The sequence below is a fragment of the Megalops cyprinoides genome, chromosome 2, assembly GCF_013368585.1.
Source record: "Megalops cyprinoides isolate fMegCyp1 chromosome 2, fMegCyp1.pri, whole genome shotgun sequence".
Lineage (NCBI taxonomy): Eukaryota > Metazoa > Chordata > Actinopteri > Elopiformes > Megalopidae > Megalops > Megalops cyprinoides.
Window position 1 is genome coordinate 54,518,614 of NC_050584.1, and position 20,810 is coordinate 54,539,423.

A 20,810-nucleotide genomic window follows, 5' to 3' on the forward strand; every position below is an offset into this window, starting at 1 on the left:
TGCAGTACTTTAAAAGCTATATCGTATTACATGTTTCATAATTCTGTCAAATTCTTTTGGTCAATTTGATTGTTTCAGTTATCCAAATTCATTATACCATGCAGTTTTGCAATGTACTGTTCCATACAAAACATTTGTATAGACATGTGTAATGAATTACATGTAAAGCTTAAAAAGTACATGAATACAAAATAAGAACGTATTTAATGATATAAAGGAATATTTTCAAGCATTTTGTCACATCAGCTGAAAACTAGATTTGTGCACATATACTCTAATGTGGGTTTGAAACACACATGATTTGTTTAACCTGAGTTTGTACAAAAAAGTCATGACAACACCCTCTACTGCAGTGGGTGTGTTTCTTTTTAAGTATGGCACACCAGTGACTTCCCTCTCACTGATAAAATCATTGCTAAAGTCTACTCAAGAGGACTGTTAAATTATTAACTTGCCGGAGGATATTTAACCACGATGCTTTGCTTGCATCTCACAAGAAAGGACATTTGCTGAATTGCATGCTGAGTTGGACCTAAACAAAAATGCATGCCAATAGATGGTTCTGTCTTATATTATGGATTTGCTTTACGGCTGTCAAGGCGCAGAAAGGTAAGAATATATAATTCATAAGCCTGATATATAAGTCATAATCATTGAACATTGATGTATAGGTCATCAAGACAATATATGATACAGTACACAACAGTGTTGTATCATTCTGTTATCAATGCTTTTGTCTTTTTGGCTTGTCTAATAGGTTGTACTGGCAGTTCACTACCATCAGATGAAAATGTTGAATACCTTCCCGAACCAAAAGAAACCTATGAAAATAAAGAGAGTGTGAGATTTCCTTGTCAAATTGGCTATTTTGGAAATGTTAGGTTCACATGCTCAAATGGTCAATGGATGAAAAGCAGACAAAGCTGTGAACGTAAGGAAAACATCTGACTTTAATTGATTGAAATGTACCTTTTACACATGTAACTGGTTTATCAGTTTTATCTATTACATTTTTAGCAAAGTCATGTGGTCACCCAGGAGACATATTAAATGGGGATTTCATGCTTACTAAAGGAAACGACTTTGTATTTGGATCTGTAGTCCAATACACCTGCAAAAAAGGGTATGTGTGTGCTTTACAAACATCTGATTCATTACGTTCATCATTGGTAACTATCACAAGGCATCAATATCATTTATCGATAGCCATTAAAAACTCAAAGGACCCCAGTACTACTTGTTGTTCATTCATGTGCTTTAGTGCAAAGGGCATAAATGTAATATATATTATATGCTATATATGCTAATATACACTCATAGAGAATGGAGTATTATAATTATAACCATTACATGGACAGTAGGAGTCCTTTTCTGTGTTTACTTTTAGCAATTTGAATATAGGTGGGGGCAGCACACTGTCCCCAGACTTCAAGCAAAACAAAGACAAAACACAGATGTATAAAGAGTGATAGTGTTGAAAAAGACTTGGGTGTATTTTACAAGTTGCAGAATTACAGAATTATGGGTCTTTTCAGATACACAATGCTGAGCAGGGTAACTCACCGAAACTGCAGGGATCAAGGATGGGATAACGCTGTTCCTGAGTGTGAAGGTAAAGAAAATGTGCAATCCACCGATTCCAGTTTACTGTCAATATAAATAAACTATAACAAGATGATGCCACATTTAGTTTATGGTAGTAACATACAAATAATTATGGACATCAGGTCGCAACATGAAATTAGATGCAGTGAGGGTTGCTGTTACTTGGATGCAAGAGCTCTCTAGAGAGTGTGCAATCCTCTTGTGTTACTTCTGAGTTTCTGCACCGCTGAGCTTTCACAGACAGCTTTTTTCTATTTTGCATTTGTTATAGTGGTGAAATGTGAACCAATACAACCAGCTGAAGGTTTGAGGGCAACTGGAAATACAGAAGCGCCTCAATATGGTGATGTGATTCAGTTTGACTGCCAGTCTGATAACTCTAAACTCAATGGAACAGAACAAATTTATTGTACGGAGACCGGTAAATGGAGTCATAAGATACCAAAATGTGAAGGTACGTCATTCTTTGCTAAAATAGCCAATGCTTACCTTAACCAGTCTAGTTTTGTTACATTTTAGGTGTAAGCTAACTGCTAAAGCCAGCATGATTCTTACTCATATCTGCTGATCCTAAGACCCTGATTGACTTGGTATGAATATGATTTGTACTTAAATTTCAGCAACAAACTGTAGAAAAGGATTCAGACTTCAGACAAAATATCCAATAGGTGAAATAGTTTTCAAATCAGTTTTTAATGAATTTCAATTAAGAATAATTTGTTGGTGAGTAGATAATCGAAATTAAGATGTAGGACACTGAATGCAACAGTATCAGAACAAATACCAAGGAATGTACTGCAGTGTGTACCTTTATTTACATTTACATTTATTCATTTGGCAGACGCTTTTATCCAAAGTGACTTATAAGTGAGGGAGAGTACAGCACAAGCAAACAGCTATACAAGGAGTCACCAATATTAGAAGCCCTCCATGACCACATTTCAATCGCTGTCCAGACAAGGTAAAAGCTAGATAGTAGAGGTATAACTGCATGAAACCATGGATTTGATTTTTTTAAAGGAAAGCAAAGATTAAGACATAAGAAAGTGCTTTGGGTAGTAGTATTTCAGGTGTTCAGGTTCACCTTTATACTTTACATTACCCACTGTCCCTTTATGCAGGATCACAGTGTGATTTTCTTATTTCCCTGTCACTCAGTTTGTGCACATAGTAGAGATGGGCAGGCGGCCTCTTTTACTGAATTAAGTCTGTTATATATGAAGTTACTGTTCACTGACTCGCTTATTCATTCAGTGCCTCCTGTTCAGTGGTATTCCAACATTTTTGGCTGAGCACCATCAGGCCCCCTCTTACTTTTAGACATGTTTTTTTTTTTCATGTATTATTACAAATATGTCCATATATTAATTAAAACTCATTGTACACCAGGACAATGAATAACACCAGTTTGAATAACACAACAACACAACTCAATTTTTTTAAATTCGCTGACTTGTTCCTCGGGCTCTTGTACATTATATTATTGGCATTCAGGCGACACTCTTATCAAGAGGGACTTACATAGCTTACAATTTTTATATGTTATTCATTCATACAGCTGGATATTTACTGTGGCAAATCTGGGTTAAGTACCTTGCCCAAGGGTACAGCAGCTTTGGAGCTGAAAGCAGTTGTGGACATAATGGGTGCAATGTCAGGAACGCCTGGGAAACAGTCTGCTACTTAAATCTCAACCCCCAAATCTTCACTGAATGAAGTCTTGAGCAGTGCCAGTTCTACCTTGTATGGCGCCCTGGGCGAAGACCCCCCCCCCCCCCCCCCTTTTTTTTTAAGTTAGCCTACAACATTGGAGATTCACCTTACTAATGAAACTGTGTGAAAGGAAATGGAATATTGGAGACTTGAGGTCAACCTACTTCCACCCCCTCCCCATCTCATACTTCTGAGTGGGAGACCTTCCCAGACAGTAGCCTGCCTAGCTCACAAACTAGAATCAGGGCGCCCACTCCGATCCACACGGTGGCATGTCATTGATGTGACGTGTAATTGAGCGATAGAAAACCGATGGCGCAAATGTCACCATTCCGAATTTTTTTTTGTGCAGGCGCCCCGTGCCGCCCCCGGCAAGATGCCGCCCTGGGCGTCTGCCCATGTCGCCCATACCTAAACCCGCCACTGGCGCCAAATTAACGCCACATAGCAAGTGACATCATGATCACCTTGATATGAAATGTCAGTGTCCTTAGATTTTTTTCGGATGATAGTAGTTTGTACCATAATTAGAAAAACGAAAGACAATGATCAAGCTAGGCATAAAAATACTTTGACAGTTGAAAAAAGAAAACTGAATGGCTGGCTTTTACAGTAACCTGGCAGAGGGCACAGCTATCTGATGGGGTAGTGTCAGAGCTGGGGGCATGGATAACCTCCTGTCGAGTCTTTTTGTTCTATTTCCACAACTCAAGGCCTTCTTGGAGAAAAAATAGATTTTCGCAGCTTTAAGACCGACACACAACTCCGATGTAAATGTGCTGACCAAAAATACGATAGTGGGCGTTAAGGCGATTCTGGGTCACCCCATAATGAAAGACTCAAGCCAGCTATCGTTGCAATGAAATCTAACATAACCCTTAACCAACGGCGTTCAGTAACTAGCCAGCAATCTCATAACCAAAATCAGATGGAACTGACAGCCAGCTACGGTTAGCTAAGATAGCCAACATTTGTTAATTGGTTACCTAGCTTGTCTTTCTGCTGCCGGTGACCAAGAACATAACGAAAGACATCTACGTGTGCTCAAGGTAAGTTAAAAACTGTTGTAAACAATATTTTATCTTTGCATTTATCTGCAATCATGTATAACAAGTCGGCATTATTAGTAAGCAGATGAAAGTATAAGATATGTACTTAGCTAACTACTTGCTGTGTTGATACCACTGTTTAACGTTACCCTTTTTCTTATAATAAGCCAATGATAACTTCGCTAAAAATGTGCTGGCAGTAAGTTTAACTACTATTAGTTTTAACAGGTGTAGCTTGGTAGCCAGCGTAACAGTCATTTCAGTGCTCGTCCTGTCCTTGCTCATTTCTTTTAATAATTTCGCGCAGTGTAGCCCTCCATAGTACATTACAGACCATTTTGGCGACGATTAGACTAAACTAGAGGGTCGCAAGCCACCTCAAATGCTTCCAAGCCCCAAAGGTGTAAAAAGATATATAACAATTAAACGAACTGAGCTGATTCCATAATTACTTTAACACCTTCAGTGCTTTCAAAACATATTAAACAGCACAATTCAATGACATGCATTCGTTTAATCACAGCTATGTTCTGTTTTATAGTTACACAGATTTAAATATTGTGTAATAATAATCATCTTGTAATCGTCTTATAGCAAGTTACGTGCAGATTCTACATAAGGACTGTTGTTACTTGACACACAGACTACTTCCTTTCAATATACTTTACCATATTAAATGGGGTACGCTTTGTTTTAAAGTTTGAGAAGTAGAATCTATGTACACAAGTATTTAAAAATATTAGCAAGCTAGCTAGCAGCCTAGCGCCGTTTTCATATATTAAACTACACTACAGAAGGCACGCCGGTTAGAGTGAATAAAGCAAAAAGAGTGGAACAACCTGCTTACATCATGAATATCAAGTTACGTAGACTCTTAACTCTGAACAACTGTTGCCAATTTAGCGACTTTTTTAAAGCACCTAGCGACAAATCTAGCGACTTTTTGGGGAAAAAAACCTTAGCACTTAACCCTAGCACACCTCTCTCTGCGTCTACTCTGCAAAAAGACGGAACAGCAGATTCAGCAGGGCAGCTGACATAGACGTGAATGAGCTGCGCATGTGCAAACAGTGTTGCCAAGGACCTATCACTAATCATGTATTGTTTGCTCCTCCTTTGTTTTAATTCAAACAATTTAACTTGATCGTTTTGACCGTTATCACTGTCTTATCACCCACTATCACACGGAGGTCGTGCGCAGTCTGAGGGAAAAAATAAGATATTATGTCGCTTTTATCTTTCTCTCTGAGTGATCATTTTACATGTAAATATAGCCGAAATCACAGCACAGCCCTTGTCTTTAACTTAAGTGTATGGTGATTTTTGAAATCAGAATTTTAGCAGCGCAGACCAGCCGCTTGGAAATGGCTTGGAAGTGACTGCTGGTTAACATGTTGTCTTAATGGGCCGCGTTTCAGTCACTATTTCATACTCGTCCCATTGTCTGACAACAGAAACAGAAAATATGTAAATGAGAACAGCTTTATTGGGAATTCGGCTGTATTAATACAGTACATGTGAGCACAGAGAGTGGGAGAGAGGCCTGACATCATCTGACACTAGGCAGAATGCATGAGCAAAGCTCATGACGTCATCTAGCGACATTTCGCGACTTTTCGAGCAGGCTTTAGTTACTTTCCATTGAAAGTAGTTGGCAACACTGCTCTGAGCAAGTCGCTTCTTTGATAATGCATGCGCTCCTTTCTTTACGTTCTTCCATAACAAGCGCGCTTAGGTTTTAGAAAAGTAATTCATAAATGTATTCATAATACTAGCAAACGCCTTTTGATATTAAACTACATTCTGAAACCTTTTCATTGCAGTGAATAACGTAAGAAACTCTGGAAACGCAGTATCTTGCTTAGCCTATTTAATTCAACCGTACTAGCAAGGTGCTAGACAAATACGGTGACGTTCAAAATGTTGTAATCTAGCGTTTGTTTTTTTCCGACGATGAACAGAATTTAACACAATATCAGCTGTAGCTGAGTTAAGGGTATTTAATTTCAGTGATGAACGGAATCTAACTTGCTAGTCAACTGCCTTTTCATTTACAGGTAACACAGTTATTTTACACTGACAGTCATAAGATTGGTTCAAACACCTAAACAAGCGCGCTTTGGTTTTACAAAACTAGCTAGCTAGCAACCTAGCTAGCACACCATTCGCTACGCGGTGATATTAAAACGCTACACGACGAGTGTTGCTAGCTAGCTAGCGTAGTGACACAAAAATATTAGCAAGCTAGCTGGCACCGCATTCGCTACACGACGAGCATTGAAAAGAGCGATGTAATCGTTCGCTGAGTGCATGGACATTCACTTTAACTGGCTCGCTAGGTGCGGACAGAATGATAATATAATCATGACATGATTGCAGACACAAGGATGACAACATTCACCGCCCTACTAAGACTCAATATTTAGTTAGAGGGCTAGCTAGCTAAGTCGCTACGTGGTGATATTACGAATTACAACGTGTATTGAGGAGAAGAATGTAATCGTTTGTAAAGTGCATGAACGTTAACTTAAGTACTTTTCTCAGCTAATGAACAAACTTGAGATTCGTAGCATAGTAACCCTAAACTTTATGAGGTGCCTCTATGCGTGCTCCGCCATGTTTTCGCCTCTTTCAACTTTTGTATAAGAGTTTCCTTTTCAAGACACGGGATCGCGCCTCTCGTGGAAGAATTCAGTACTGCAAGTATTCTCATAGACTCCCGTTATATTTTTAGATCATATTTTATAGAACTTTTTATGGAGGGGGGCTTCGCGCCCCACATCCTTATGACAGAATTGCATACACATGCGCCACAAACCTACCAGGTTTGGTGTGAATAGCTCTAACCGTTTTGGAGTTATAGCAGTGGGAAAAATCTGTTTTCATCATTTTATGGCACAGGTAGGCTTTTGATCCAGGTAACTTCCAAATTATAGCAGATATCCATAAACCCCATGCAATGTGATTAATAGACCCCCTAGGCTACGTCCAGGACCAGATTTCACATTCCCTAGATTTACAATCTAGGAGGCTTATCGCATAGAAAAACACCTTAAAAAATGGGTTTTTTTGTAAATATTGGGTTGGGGGGGCCTTCGGCCCAAAAGTTCCCCCCCAAAAGTTCCCCCCCAAAAACAGAAGAAAATTAAAAAAAAAAAAAACAGAACGAAAACAATATGCTTCCCAGCCCATGGTGGGCTTGGAAGCATAATTAAACCATTGTTTTACCCAAAGCTATTTAATGCCGACGAAGGTCGTTCAAGGATTACACATTCAGCAAGTTTCGACAACTTGTCAGCCTTGGAATTAGTAATTAGGTGGGCGGGACATAGCAGAGAGTTTACCAGTTACTTTCCGCTTTGTTTCGAACATGATGAGATCTAGCCAATGTTCACCAGAGAGTCGGCTAGCCCTAACGCAGCTCAGATAATTAGGGCGATAGACATGAGAGCGTGTGACTGTGAAATTAGTTTTAGCAAGATAGCAGGGTGTGGCTCGCCCCCGGTCGTGTACGATTTTGGAAATCTCACAGGATACGATAATATTGACAGCTGAATATTTTTTTCAGAATAATTTCGAATAACTAGAAAATTAGAGTAGAACATGATAAACTGTGTATATGGGCCCTCCATGCCCCAGCGCTTTTCACACTGCGGCGGATGCATGCTTGCGAGCGAAGCCAGAGTGTGAGAGAGGCCCCAGGCGTGGCACGGGAACTGCGTTTAGATGCACCCAGTATTCCAGAAAATGATCGTTACCCTGGTTATAATCCTATTTCAAACACGCTGTTTATATTAACCATGAGATATGATCTCTGCTAATATTCCTATATACATGGTGATTACAGTCAGTGGCGCCCCCAGAAAATGTTCAGTGGGGTGGCCAGGTGGGGCCAGTGAAAATCTTGGGGTGGCTCTAGCATGATAACCGCCAGGGGTGGGGGATGTAATAACAGCAATTCACATACTTGGATATTTCGCTTTTAATGGCCAAATGCAATAGAACAAGCTGGATTTTTGGATTTAAATCTTTGAAGTTAAAACCTATGGATACTGAATATTTTTCTCCTCATTACGAAACGCTTCTATATCATACGGGACGCTTGGCAACACTAAGTGACACAAGAAGGCTGTGGCATCTGGCATGAGTGATTTTTTTTTTAATGTTAGCTAGCTACATACAATGCAATTGTGGGTAAAAGCTACGTAGATAATTTGATTCTCTAAGCCTAAACACGATTAATGGCGATGACAAAATATATCTGGATTGAAACAGCAAAAACACGGTTACGTTTTAAATGGCAATGTACTACTAAATGATGTGATGTAACCAACTGGCTAATAGGCTATCCGCAATCAACGTAGCCAGCTAATTTATATATAGCGACCTAGGGAGAATTAAACACATCCGTCCTACAAGAGGAAAAAACAACAAACATCTGAAATCTGCAGTAAAAACAATAAAATACGCACTTTTCCAGTTCGTACTTGGACAAGTCCTGTCATTACAGATATACATTACATTTATTACAAATAGCCTAAATAAATGTAAAAATAATTTTTTTTTTAAAAATTGGCTAGTGGGGTGGCCAGTCATTTTTGTGGGGGGGCCATGGCCACCCCTTGGAGGCGCCCCTGATTACAGTACCCAAAATAACCCCTGTAAGGCAGTGTTTCACAACACTGACCACCTCCTGACCTTCCCTCCTGACCACTACGAGTGCATGGCGTCTGATAGTCCTGTCGCATCGTGGCACAAAACTACTATTACTGTTCTGCTGCCTACCTCACTATCTTCAAGAAACATATGAAGGCACAGCTCTTTTGCGCTCTCCTAAACACCTGAAATACTACCACCTCAAGCAATTTCTTATATTTTAATCTTTGTTTACCGTAAAGAATTGAAATCTATGGTTTCATGCACTGGTATCTCGACCAGCTAACTTGTGCCTTGTCTGGCCAACTATTGAAACTTGGTAATGTAGCGCTTCTAATATGGTTGACTTCTCATATAGCTTTTTGCTTCTGTTGTACTCTTCCTCATTTGTAAGTCGCTTTGGATAAAAGCGTCTGCCGAATGAATAAATGTAAATGTAATGTTATTTTGGGGAATAGCAAGGACAAAGAACACAAAGTGCACTACCTTAAATTTAGGACTGAAAATTTTGCCATGAATTTTAAATGATGTAATGAAAATTTGTTGCTTTTCTTTAGAAATAACATGCACACCCCCTGTAATACCAAATGGTAGGGTCAGAGGCAACTGGAGGATTTATAAGAAAAATGAAATTCTTTCATTCACCTGTCTTAACAACTATAAGCCTGTGGAAAGAGAAACTGCCACATGCACAAAGGATGATTGGATCCCGAAACCGGAATGTGAAGGTACAGTAACTTGTCATATAGTTGCATGATGTCCATTCATACACAAGTACACACAAGCACACACACATCCATTCATTAGTTAATAAGATACTGTGGCATATGCAGTAAAAGTACAATTCAGACAGAAGGGGCAGAAATAAAGATTTTGACATCAACTAAACACGATAGCAGGCTCTCATTTCTCGAGATGGGGTGACATGATAAATCAAACCATTCCATTTTTGTTGAGAAATATTTTAGCTTTTTAATATTGTTTCCAGTCCTTATCTGAGGCAGCACAGCATGTAAGTCCTGGTTTTAAGACTGACCTTCATTCTTTTGATAGGTAGACTGTGACACCCAAACCTTCTGGCTGTTTTGTTGTTAAAGTCAATGCTTGTTATCTTTGATTCCTTAAATATATGACCTTCAAATATATCTCATTTAATATGGGATGTCAGACTTTTCCAGTCCAGGGTCTGTCAATTTGAGATGGTTGTCTTCACTGATTACGTGTTGTGTTACCAAACGGTGAAAAGCATGTGATGTGAGCTATTTGACTTTGTTTTTATGACTAAGCAGTGTGCATGTGCACATGTGTGTGCATTTTTGTGTGTCTAAAAGATAGATTGCATATACACAGTTTTCTTAGATTCAAATTGATTGTGTTTATGTTTTCTCTGTACAGAAATGTCATGTAAGGTCCTTCAATTATCAGATATTTCCCCCAAACAATATAAATTCTCTGTTGGAGAAACTGCCACAGTGACTTGTGGGTATGGGTACAGAACCGCTACCAAAAAAGAGCAAGATATTACGACCTGCAAAGCTGATGGAACATGGTCATTCTCCCCTTTTTGTGAAGGTATGTCCAATGTTAACAATTTCGGTAAGAAAAATCTTCAGTCAAAACAGTCAAAGTTTAAATTCAAAATTAGGGGACTAAAATCAACAAGGAAGTCAAAAGTCACATATATACTTTATAGACATATAGATATGGGAGCAGTGGTGGTTGATGGTCACCAGACAAAGATTTTACCAGCAACAGGTTTTCTTCATGATGTTATGCTTACCATTTTGCTCTGGATGATGGTGTGCTACCACTAGAAATATGCTCCTATCCAGGAAATGAACAGTACATAATTATTCTGCACAAATCAATGAGTGAGGCTGCATTTTATGGTCTGTTACTGTAAAAATGATATAACCTTAATTACTTGCATGCAGCAATAGGGCCAAATACTATAAGAAAATAAATTCAATGTGACATTCAACCATTATATTCAGATTTGTATTCACATTCATAGTCATACAAAAATGCCTACAGGACCATACAATATACCTGAATGGCTAATAATTGTCATTTTTAAGTAAGATAGTAGTCAATAGTAGACATTATAGAAGATATATTTGTGGTTCATGTTGCTTCTTCCCATTGGGGAAAAAATTTGGTGAAGTTTTTTACTTTATTCCACCAAGAATAGGTTGTGGGAATATAGGCAGGGGTTGCTCGTCTCACTGCCCTCAAGCATTCTATACTCGGGTGATGTCAGTGAGGCAATGCCCTAGATTAGCTCATTGCGGTTTGATGGGAAACTTGCAGTGTTTAAAACAGTGTGATGGTGGGTGTTTTGGAGGATTGCACAGCACCTCTGCATGAAAACAGTGGTTGTCGTAGTGATAACATTTACATTTATTCATTTGGCAGACATTTTTATCCAAGGCAACTTACAAGTGAGTTAGCGTACAACACAAGCAAAAAACCATAAGGAGTCAACAATATTAGAAGTGCTGCGTGACCAGGTGTTGAATAATTCTCAGACAACCGGAGACTTCGGCCGGGATCAAATTTTATTGCATGATATCATAGAAAGAAGTACAGAGCGCTGCAGTTCTCCAACTCCAAGTCAAATATATATTTTGTCCTAGAGTTAAAAAAAAATCAAAAGACTGGGAGTAAAGTAATCGTGACAGGATAAATATGTTGGGAACATCCTCACAAAAGAAGACAAACTAGATGCCCAGTATCACAAGATAACAGTGCCCCATACATAACCTAGAAATATAGTGCACACAGTGTCATCGTTGACGGCAAAGTTGATTGATATTTAACTGTTACATTAGTCATGTATGCCTAAAACAACAGGAGGCTAGCCTATATCAGATCAAAAATAATTACTGGATCTACAGGAATTTCTACCATACCAGGTTTCAACGGTTGGCCAGACAAGGTACCAGCTAGCTGGTAGAGGTAATGGGTGCGTTAAACCATTCGATTACACATTTTGTTAATTTTGTAGTTTAGTAGGAAACAGTTTTGAAACATGAAAATTCCTTTAGGGTACTGTTTCAGATTGGGAGGGAACATAGGCTTGCAGTAGTGAATTCAGGTAGGTAGGTGCTGTTTTGTTTGTCGCCCTGTACACAAGCATCAAAGTCTTGAACATGATGTGGGCAGGTACAGGGAGCCAGTGGAGTGAGACCAACAGAGGTGTAATGTGTGCCCTTTTTGGTTGGTTGAAAACCAGACGTGCAACGGCATTCTGTATCAACTGCAGAAGGTTAATAGTGCATGCAGGTAGGCCAGCTAAGAGAGCATTGCAGTAGTCCAGTTTTGAGATGACCAAAGCCTGGACAAGGAGCTGTGCCACATACTCAGACAGGAAGGGCCTGATTCTTCTTATGTTATACAGTGCAAGCCTGCATGACCTGGCAGTCGTTGCAATGTGGGCAGTAAATTTTATCGGGTCATCAATCACTAACCCCAGGTTCCTTGCAGACCTGGACTGAGTTAGTGTTGTTGAGCCGAGTTGTACGCTGATGTCGTGTTGGATTGATGGACTGGCTGGGATGACTAGGAGCTCAGTCTTGGGTATGTTGAGTTGAAGGTAGCGCTCCTTCATCCAGGCTGAGATGTGTGAGACACAGGCAAAGATCAATGGTGAGACCGTGGGCTCATCATGTTGGAACAAGAGGTAGAGCTGGGTGTCATCGGCATAACAGTGGTAGGAGAAGCCATGCACCTGAATGATTGGACCCAGTAATAGACAACAGTGTTGTCTGATAAGACAACAGTGCCTAATTAGACATGACTAAAATTGGAGATGGGGTTGAAAAATTAGGGGGGAAATCACTAATAATTGCTTGCACAAAGATTTTGTGTACCAAGGAGGAGATATCGTAGAATGACTAATAATTGCCAAAACTGATAATGGCCATATCTGATATTATACCACAATGAATTTGAAATGCATCACCATGTGTGGTTCAGTACGTGTATATCAATTTTCATTCTATTTCTTCTAATGACTTAGTGTCTGTAGTATCTATTTTGTTTGTACCTAAGTGATCTGAAAAAAGATGCTGGTCAGTGAACTATCTAGATTGTACCGTGTGTCACAAAAAGGACGTGTAAAACTTAACCTGCAGTACATGTATTTACATTCAAATACATTTTTTGTTAAAAACGTTAATGGTATAAAAGACAACCAATACGATACTCTGCAACTACATGCTAATATCAACAAGTAGTAACATTGGAATTACATTACATTACATTTACATTCATTTAGCAGGTGCTCTTATCCAGAGCGACTTCCAGCACAAGAGAAGAGAAGTGTTTCCTCTCAAGTTGAATGAGCTACAGTGTCAGACCAGGCTAACAACATTCCCAGACCAGTGAGTGTGAGCACACCATTCAAACACTACCACAAGTTAACTTGTGCTAACCTGATTAGACAGCCTAGAAATTAAGGGAAGCCAAGCACACACTACTGCACATCACAGTCCGTAGGTCACAGTATCCATAACACATTGCAATAATAAACTAATTAAAAAGCAAGTATCACAAGTACAAGGTGTAAGGGGGTGGGGACTGAGGTTGAACCAAGATGAAGTCTGAAGAGGTGGGTCTTCAGTCTGCTTCAGAAGATAATTAATTCCGCTGTCCTGACCCCCCTGGGAATTTCATTCCATCACTGGACGACCAATACAGACAGGCATTGTGTCTGAGAGGAGTGATTCCATTGGGAAAGGATAGTCAGTTGGCCCATGTTTGCAGCGCATAGCAATTGGGGGGTACATGCAGTTTGAAGACTGATTATAGGTAGAGGGAGCTGTCCCATTCACTGACCTGTATCCCAGCACTAAGGTATTGAACGTAACATAAGCTGTAACAGGAAGCCAGTGAAGTGAGGTGAGAAGGGATGTGACTTGACTTCATTTAGGGGAGGTTGTACATGGTTGTGTCATGCACCTGCATTCTGGATTAGTTGTAGGGGTTTGATGGCACAGGCAGGAACACAAGCAAAGTGGGATTTACAGTCGTCCAGGCAGACCAGGGCCTGAACTAGGAGCTGCATAGAATACATAGTGATGAAGGGGCAGATCTTTGGATGTTGTACAAAAAGAATCTGCATGCCTGACTCACCACTGCAACCTGAGAAGAGAAGGCCTGTTGGTTATCGAGTATTACCCCCCAAGGCTTTTGACAGTAGTAATGCTGTTGGCGAAAAAGCTTATAGAATCTAGGCTGAGGGAGAGGTCTTCAAATAGGGAGGACCTGGTGGAGATGTAAAGCATCTCAGTCAGCCAGGTTAATTTTTAGGTAGCAGTCCACCATCCAATGTCAAACATCCTTCAGGCAAGCTGAGATATGACTATGTGTCAGACAGCAAAAAAGACAGAAAAAGTTAAGTGTCATCAGCACAGAAGTGGTATGAAAAGTCATGGGAGGAGATGACACAGCCAAGAGATTGCATATAAAGGGAGAAGAAGAGGGGACCAAGTACAGAGCCTTGAGGGACACCTGTAGACAGCTGATGGTGTCTGGACAACCCACCGTTCCAGGACACCCTGCAAGAGCATACAGGGAGGTAGGATTGAACCCAAAGCAGAGCAGTGTCAGCAATCCGCAATGATATCTGAGTAGACAGAAGTACGGTGTCCTCCACTGTATCAAAGATTGCAGAAATGTCCAGGAGACTGAGGAGTGGAAGGATGCTCTGGCTGATTGAAAAGCTTCAGTGGTGGAAAAGAGGGCGGTTTCTGTGGAATGACCACCCCTGAAGCCAGACTGAAAGGGGTCAAAAAGGAAGAAAATTGGTTTCCCACTGCACCCTGTAGTTTGTTTGAGAGAAAGGGAAGGAGAGAGACCAGTCAATAATTCTGGATAGCAGATAGGTCCAGAGTCCTTTTCTTCAGCAGGGGATTGACTCAGGCCTCCTTGAAGGCTGCAGGCACACAGGCTGTGGAGAGAGACAAATTCATCAGACCTGTGATGAATGGAAGAAGACTGGGAATGACAGTTTGCAGGAGGGGTGAGGGAATGGGATCCAGGGCACAGATGGTAGGTCAGTGTGATGTCAGGAGTTGAGCGACATCAACATCTGAAAGTGGAGAGGATTCAGAGAGAGGTGAAGAGGAGTGTGGAAGGGATAAAAAGAGAAGAGAGATGACGGCTGTGGTGACTGGAAGGAGTTTTGAATGTCTGTAATGTTCTGGTTGAAGTGATGTGCGAAGTCATCTGCAGAGAGAGCAGAGGGGGGTGGGGGAGAGGGAGGATTGAGGAGGCAAGAGAAGGTAGAAAACAGTGTGCGTGGGTTAGGTAGTTAGGTTTGAATCTTGGATTCATAAAAGGACACCTTAGCAGAATTTACACTTGAAGAGAATGCAGAGAGGATTGTTTGGTAGTTCAGCAGATTGGCATCATTTTTTCCACTTCTGTTTTGTGGCACAATGCTTGGCCCTGTTTTCATAGAGTGAATCTGTCAGCTATGGACAAGGTGGAGTGGGTTGTGTAGGCCTGGAAGTAAGAGGACAGAGAGAATCAAGTGAAGATGACAGAGAGGAGACATATATGGATGCAGCAAAATCAAAAGAAAGTTTGGTGAAAGAAAAAGGGGTGGGAGAGAACCAAGAACTGTGGAAGAGAAAGATGAAAGTGAGATGTTGCATATGTTATGGCAAGAAGTGACAGAGTTAGGCAAAGAGAAGGGGTGTGGAGGAGGAGGTAGAGAAAAAGAGACAGAGTAGTGGTCAGAGAGTTGGAGGGGGGTAACTTCCAGGTCTGAGGTAGAGCAGTCCCTTAAGAAGATCAGATTCAGCTGTTTACCTGCCTTGTGTGTCGGAAGCGACTACATTTGTGTGAATGCAAAGGAGCAGAACAGGGGGAGGAATCCAGAAGCTTATTGGGTCTCTAGATTCATTCTGAAGTCTCCCAGTAGGATCAGAGTGATTCCATCCTCTGACAAGTAGTTGAGGAAAACATCCACTTCCTCAAGGTAGACTCCCAGGGGGCCAGGTGGTCTATAAACAACAACAATACACATTCTAGAAGGGTAAGTGATATTGTAGTAACAGCAATAAATGCAAAAGAGGAGACAGAGAGAAGAGACAGAGGGAGAAGACAGAATTTCCAGGACTGACATATGAGCAGCCCAGTCCCACCACTACAGCCAGAGGGTCAGGGAGTGTGGGAGAAAGACTATGCAGTGGAGAGGGCTTCCTGGGTTGTGATATTGACCAGAGTGATCCACGTCTCTCTGAGGGAGAGGAAGTGGAGAGAGGATGGAGGCATATTCTGTGAAGAAGTCCGCCTTTCAGGTTGCAGACTGACAATTCCAAAGGTCGCCAGCAGCAGGGAGGTTGTTGGTGGGGTCAAGGGGTAAACCAGGTTGGAGATGTTGCGAGGCCGAGGAGGACAGCAGCAGTGAGTCAATCGGGGCTGTCAGGCTTGTGGTGTTGTCCGGGGTGATCTACGTCTATGTGAGGGCAAGGAACTGGAGGGAGAAAAGGCTGTGATGAATTGTTAAGTAAAAGGCAACTGTGGTAAATGCAATGGACAGGGATGTATTCAATGTAAAGGAACAAACTAGTTCATGCTAGCAAATCTTATTATGCTTGGGTACTTTGATCAATACAATACTAGAATTCTGGATTTTGGTCATGATACCAATTTAGTATCATGCTACTTGATTTCCCAAGTATCTTGACAAAACACATTTTCTTAGTACAAATGAAAGGATGAGCAAAGAGCAACATGTAAAATAGGTGTCCTGCAAGCTGTGCACTAACTAACAACCACTTGTTTCTGGGAACATGGCATTAGCTAATGTTGACAAGGTCAGCCATATTTTCATTTGAATTTTGCCAGATGTTCCCTGAATCCCAGTTCAACTGAATGGGCAGCCATCAGCTGAGTACACATGAAATCATACTCTGTTCTAGGGATGGCACAATAAATGGAAATTCAGTATATCGCGATCCAAAAATATTACGATCCATTTCGTAAGTCAGAAAATGATATCACGATATTTGCTACTTTGTATTGTATCCTAATCTTGCCCAGTGATGCGCTAGTAACTAGTTAGTGCAAGAGCTTTACCTGCAGATGTCAAGCTCACTTGTCTCTCGTTGCCCATTTACAACCAAGAAATATCTTTTCATTGTTGCTTTTGGTCCGAGCTAACTTTAGCCAAAGATAGTCTTTGCGTTACCTATCATACTAGACTGTAACTCCACCAAATCCTTGGCAATGTATTTACGAGTAGCTAATGAAGTTGTGTAGAAGACACTCATTGTACATGTCCCTACAACGCGTCGACTAGTAGGCCTAGGTAGCCAGAGATAGAGACTCAAGTCGCACACACAGTGACTTGAGACTTGACTTGAGACTCGTCCTCAAAAGACTCGAAACTCGACTCAGACTTGAAATTTGAGACTTGTGAACAATCTTTATTTTATTTTTTTTGGCGCATTTACATTAAGGAAATGTCTGACGAGCTGAATGTCATTCCTTCCCTCCAACACAAACAAACAACACCATGTATCCTGTGTGTGCAGAACAAAAACTAACACAAATGTTGCAAAATACAGTTATTAACTTTAAGGGAAAGCTTTCATTGTGTTTTTTTTCATATTGCATTGCAATAGCCTGTTTAAAGTGATCATATACCAAACAACTAATCAATGCTGATACTGTGCTTTTGCACTGTGTGCAAAAGTAAGTTAACAAATGACTGAGAGGTGTAACCCCTTGCTTAGGTGTTTCCTTTTGCATGGATTGTTCACACATAAAAGGACAGTGGGTGTCTAGCCTTGATTTCATCCTTTCATCTGTGCATTTGGAGCAAGAAGGCTTATACCAGCATGAAAACCAGAGAACTGGCTATGGCAGAAAAACAGCTTATCTGTAATAATAGAGAACAAAAAAGTCATTAAGAACCATAGCACAGGAAATGGCTATATCAAGTACTGTCGTCTGGAAAGTTCTGAAAAAAGAAACCACTGGTGGATCTCAGAATAAACACGGAGTGGGTCGCCCACGGAAAACAATTGCAGCTGATGACACAAAAATCCTAACTGCTGTGAAGAAAAACCCTAAAACAATGGTCAGTGACATCACTGCCAGTCTACAGAGTTCAGGTATGAAAGTATCACAATCCACTGTTCGCAGAAGACTTTGACAGCAGAATTATAGAGGGTATACTGCAAGATGCAAACCTCTTATCAGCAGCAAAAATTGAAAGGCTAGATTAGAATTTGCTGAATAATACAGAGACAAGCCAGAAGAGTTCTGGAGCAAAGTTTTATGGATAGATGAAGTGATGGAAAGCGTGGAGAAAGACAGGAACTGCCCATGATCCAAACCATTCCACCTCATCTGTGAAACATGGAGGAGGTAATGTCATGGCCTGGGTATGTATGGCTGCTTCTAGAACTGGCTCACTCGTCTTTATGGATGATGTAACAGATGATTGCAGCAGCAGGGTGAATTCAGAAGTATACAGACGGATTTTGTCTGGCTATGTAGAAAGCAATGCCTCTAATCTAATTTGCTGGCACTTCGTCCTGTAACAAGACAATGACCCCAAACACACTGCACATGCAACCAAAGCTTTTATCATTAACAAGAAGTGGAATGGTTTAGACTGGCCAAGTCAGTCACCAGATCTAAATCCAACTGAGCATTCATTTTTCTTGCTGAAGAGGAGATTAATGACAGAGAGCCCCTGTAACAAACATCAACGGAAAGCAGCTGCAGTGAAGGCCTGGAAAAGCATTTCCAAAGAAGATGCCACATGTTTGGTAATGTGAATGGGTCGTAGACTTGATGCAGTCACTGCATCAAAGGGCTGTGCAGACAAATATTAGACCTTATCACTTTGATTTGTGTTGAAATTCATTTGTTAACTAACTTTTGCACATGAAAAAGGGGACTCAACATTAAAATGGCTCTCTCTATGATATGATAAAAACATATGTGCATGTAAATAGCATGAAATAAAAGCTAGTCTCTACTTTCATCTCCTAATCATTTTTTGGTATCAAATACAAATGCCTAAAGTTGCAAAAGTATCAAATTCCACTCTAGTGTTAACATACTTTTGGAGGGCACTGTATATACATATATACATATATAAAATTACTAATTGAAATTTGTATACCAATATCCAAAATATTATAACCGAAAATGCTTTTACATTTACAGAAATTACTTGCACGCTGACTGACAGAGATAATGTGAAGCTTGACCGGTATCAGCGTCGGACTTACAAATTTCAGGAGTATATTTCAAGCTACACTTGTGCAAATGGATACCAACGTGCAACTTCGTATCCTAGATGTAAAATGGAAGGCTGGGAGCCACCATTGTGTAAAGGTGAGTTTTCATTGTCATAAAATCATATCATAATTAATATTCCAGGCCACTGTAGTAATTACCTAATATTGATTCTTTCAGCAATAACCTGTGAAGCAGAGATCCCTAATGCTGTTATTCGAGGTGAAAAAAAAGTCTATGGAGTTGGTGAGATGATGGAGTATAAATGCAACCCGTTTCATACACCAGAAGGATGGCAAAGTACACGATGTGGCAGCAGTGGCTGGACTAAGAAGCCAGTTTGCCAGTGTAAGTTTTTCTCTACCCATACTTGCACATCCAAAAAACATATAAAGCATAACAAGCAATATTTGTTTTCTTTGTGATGATAGAAATATCAATAATGAGTGTTAATGAAGGATTCTTTATGACTGAAAAGGTTTTCTTAAAGGACTTTGTTCAGTAATAGACATTTGACCGTTACAAATTTTAATTTTAGATTAGAAATCGAGACTAGTATTTCTTGTTGCAGTCGTGTTTGCCAGGAGGGTCATGGAGGATAACTTGGTGTTGTTCCCTCAGTGTGTCTGAATAGACAATTCTCCAGTTTTACAATAGTTATTTCAGTGATATAATGTTGTTATTCATGTTTCTCTTGTTTAGTGAAAGAAACACATTGTACAAGACCTGTTTTGGATCATGGATACCTCATGCCTGATAAGCAAGGTTATGAAGATGATTCTGTTGTTCATTACGCCTGCAATCCAGGTTATAAACCCTCAAAGGATGGGTGGTGGGGGGAAATAACATGTAAAAATGAAGCATGGTCAATTGCCCCAAAGTGCATTGGTAAGGAAACATTTTCATTATTTTCATTTTCATTATGCCAGTTAATAATTACATTCACAATATTGAAAAAATCTTGACATGAATTATGTTCCAACAAATTGCTATTGTTTGTAATGAGTCAGACCTCACAGTCATTGTGGTTATTTCTGTGTGAAACCCAGAAAAGGACCTAACGTTCATTGTTGTATAGTGATGGGGAATGATGTGCCAAAACACAACCATCATTTTTAAGCTACTTGGCAAGAAAAAAAATGTATTTTCTTTTTTACATCAGGAAAACAAATAGTAGAAATATTCCTTTGTATACCGGCACATGGTTATTACCAGAAATAAGTATTAACTTACTAACACACTAAGCACATATCCACAGAAATAGTTGTGAAAATTAACATTTCATCAAAGATATTTATGTGTGTAACTCTTACAATTAAACCCCAAAATTACTCAAGTGAATGGCTAGTAAGACTGACAGTCATGTCACTGTCATGGAGAAACAGACTTATCATGAAGATTCATCGTGTGTTTTTTGTACAATCGAGAATAACATGAAAGCACTTTCAAAAAGGCTTTTCAGAATTGTCAACTGGACATTAAACTTGTCTAAGCACAACAACCTGTGCACACGCCCGG

The 20,810-nt window shown here is 40.1% G+C and overlaps 1 protein-coding gene across 1 annotated transcript in view; it reads left to right on the top strand.

The window, feature by feature from the left end:
- The first annotated feature begins 461 nt into the window (after positions 1–461).
- LOC118772980 (complement factor H-like) overlaps positions 462–20,810 on the top strand; it is a 28,829-nt gene continuing 8,480 nt past the window's right edge. Inside the window, exons 1-10 of the mRNA XM_036521692.1 lie at positions 462–609; positions 758–931; positions 1,018–1,123; positions 1,536–1,612; positions 1,877–2,059; positions 9,581–9,751; positions 10,419–10,595; positions 19,221–19,391; positions 19,473–19,640; positions 19,995–20,180. Coding sequence (XP_036377585.1) covers positions 543–609; positions 758–931; positions 1,018–1,123; positions 1,536–1,612; positions 1,877–2,059; positions 9,581–9,751; positions 10,419–10,595; positions 19,221–19,391; positions 19,473–19,640; positions 19,995–20,180 — 1,480 coding nt within the window. The 5' untranslated portion in view covers positions 462–542. The remainder of the gene's footprint in view (positions 610–757; positions 932–1,017; positions 1,124–1,535; positions 1,613–1,876; positions 2,060–9,580; positions 9,752–10,418; positions 10,596–19,220; positions 19,392–19,472; positions 19,641–19,994; positions 20,181–20,810) is intronic.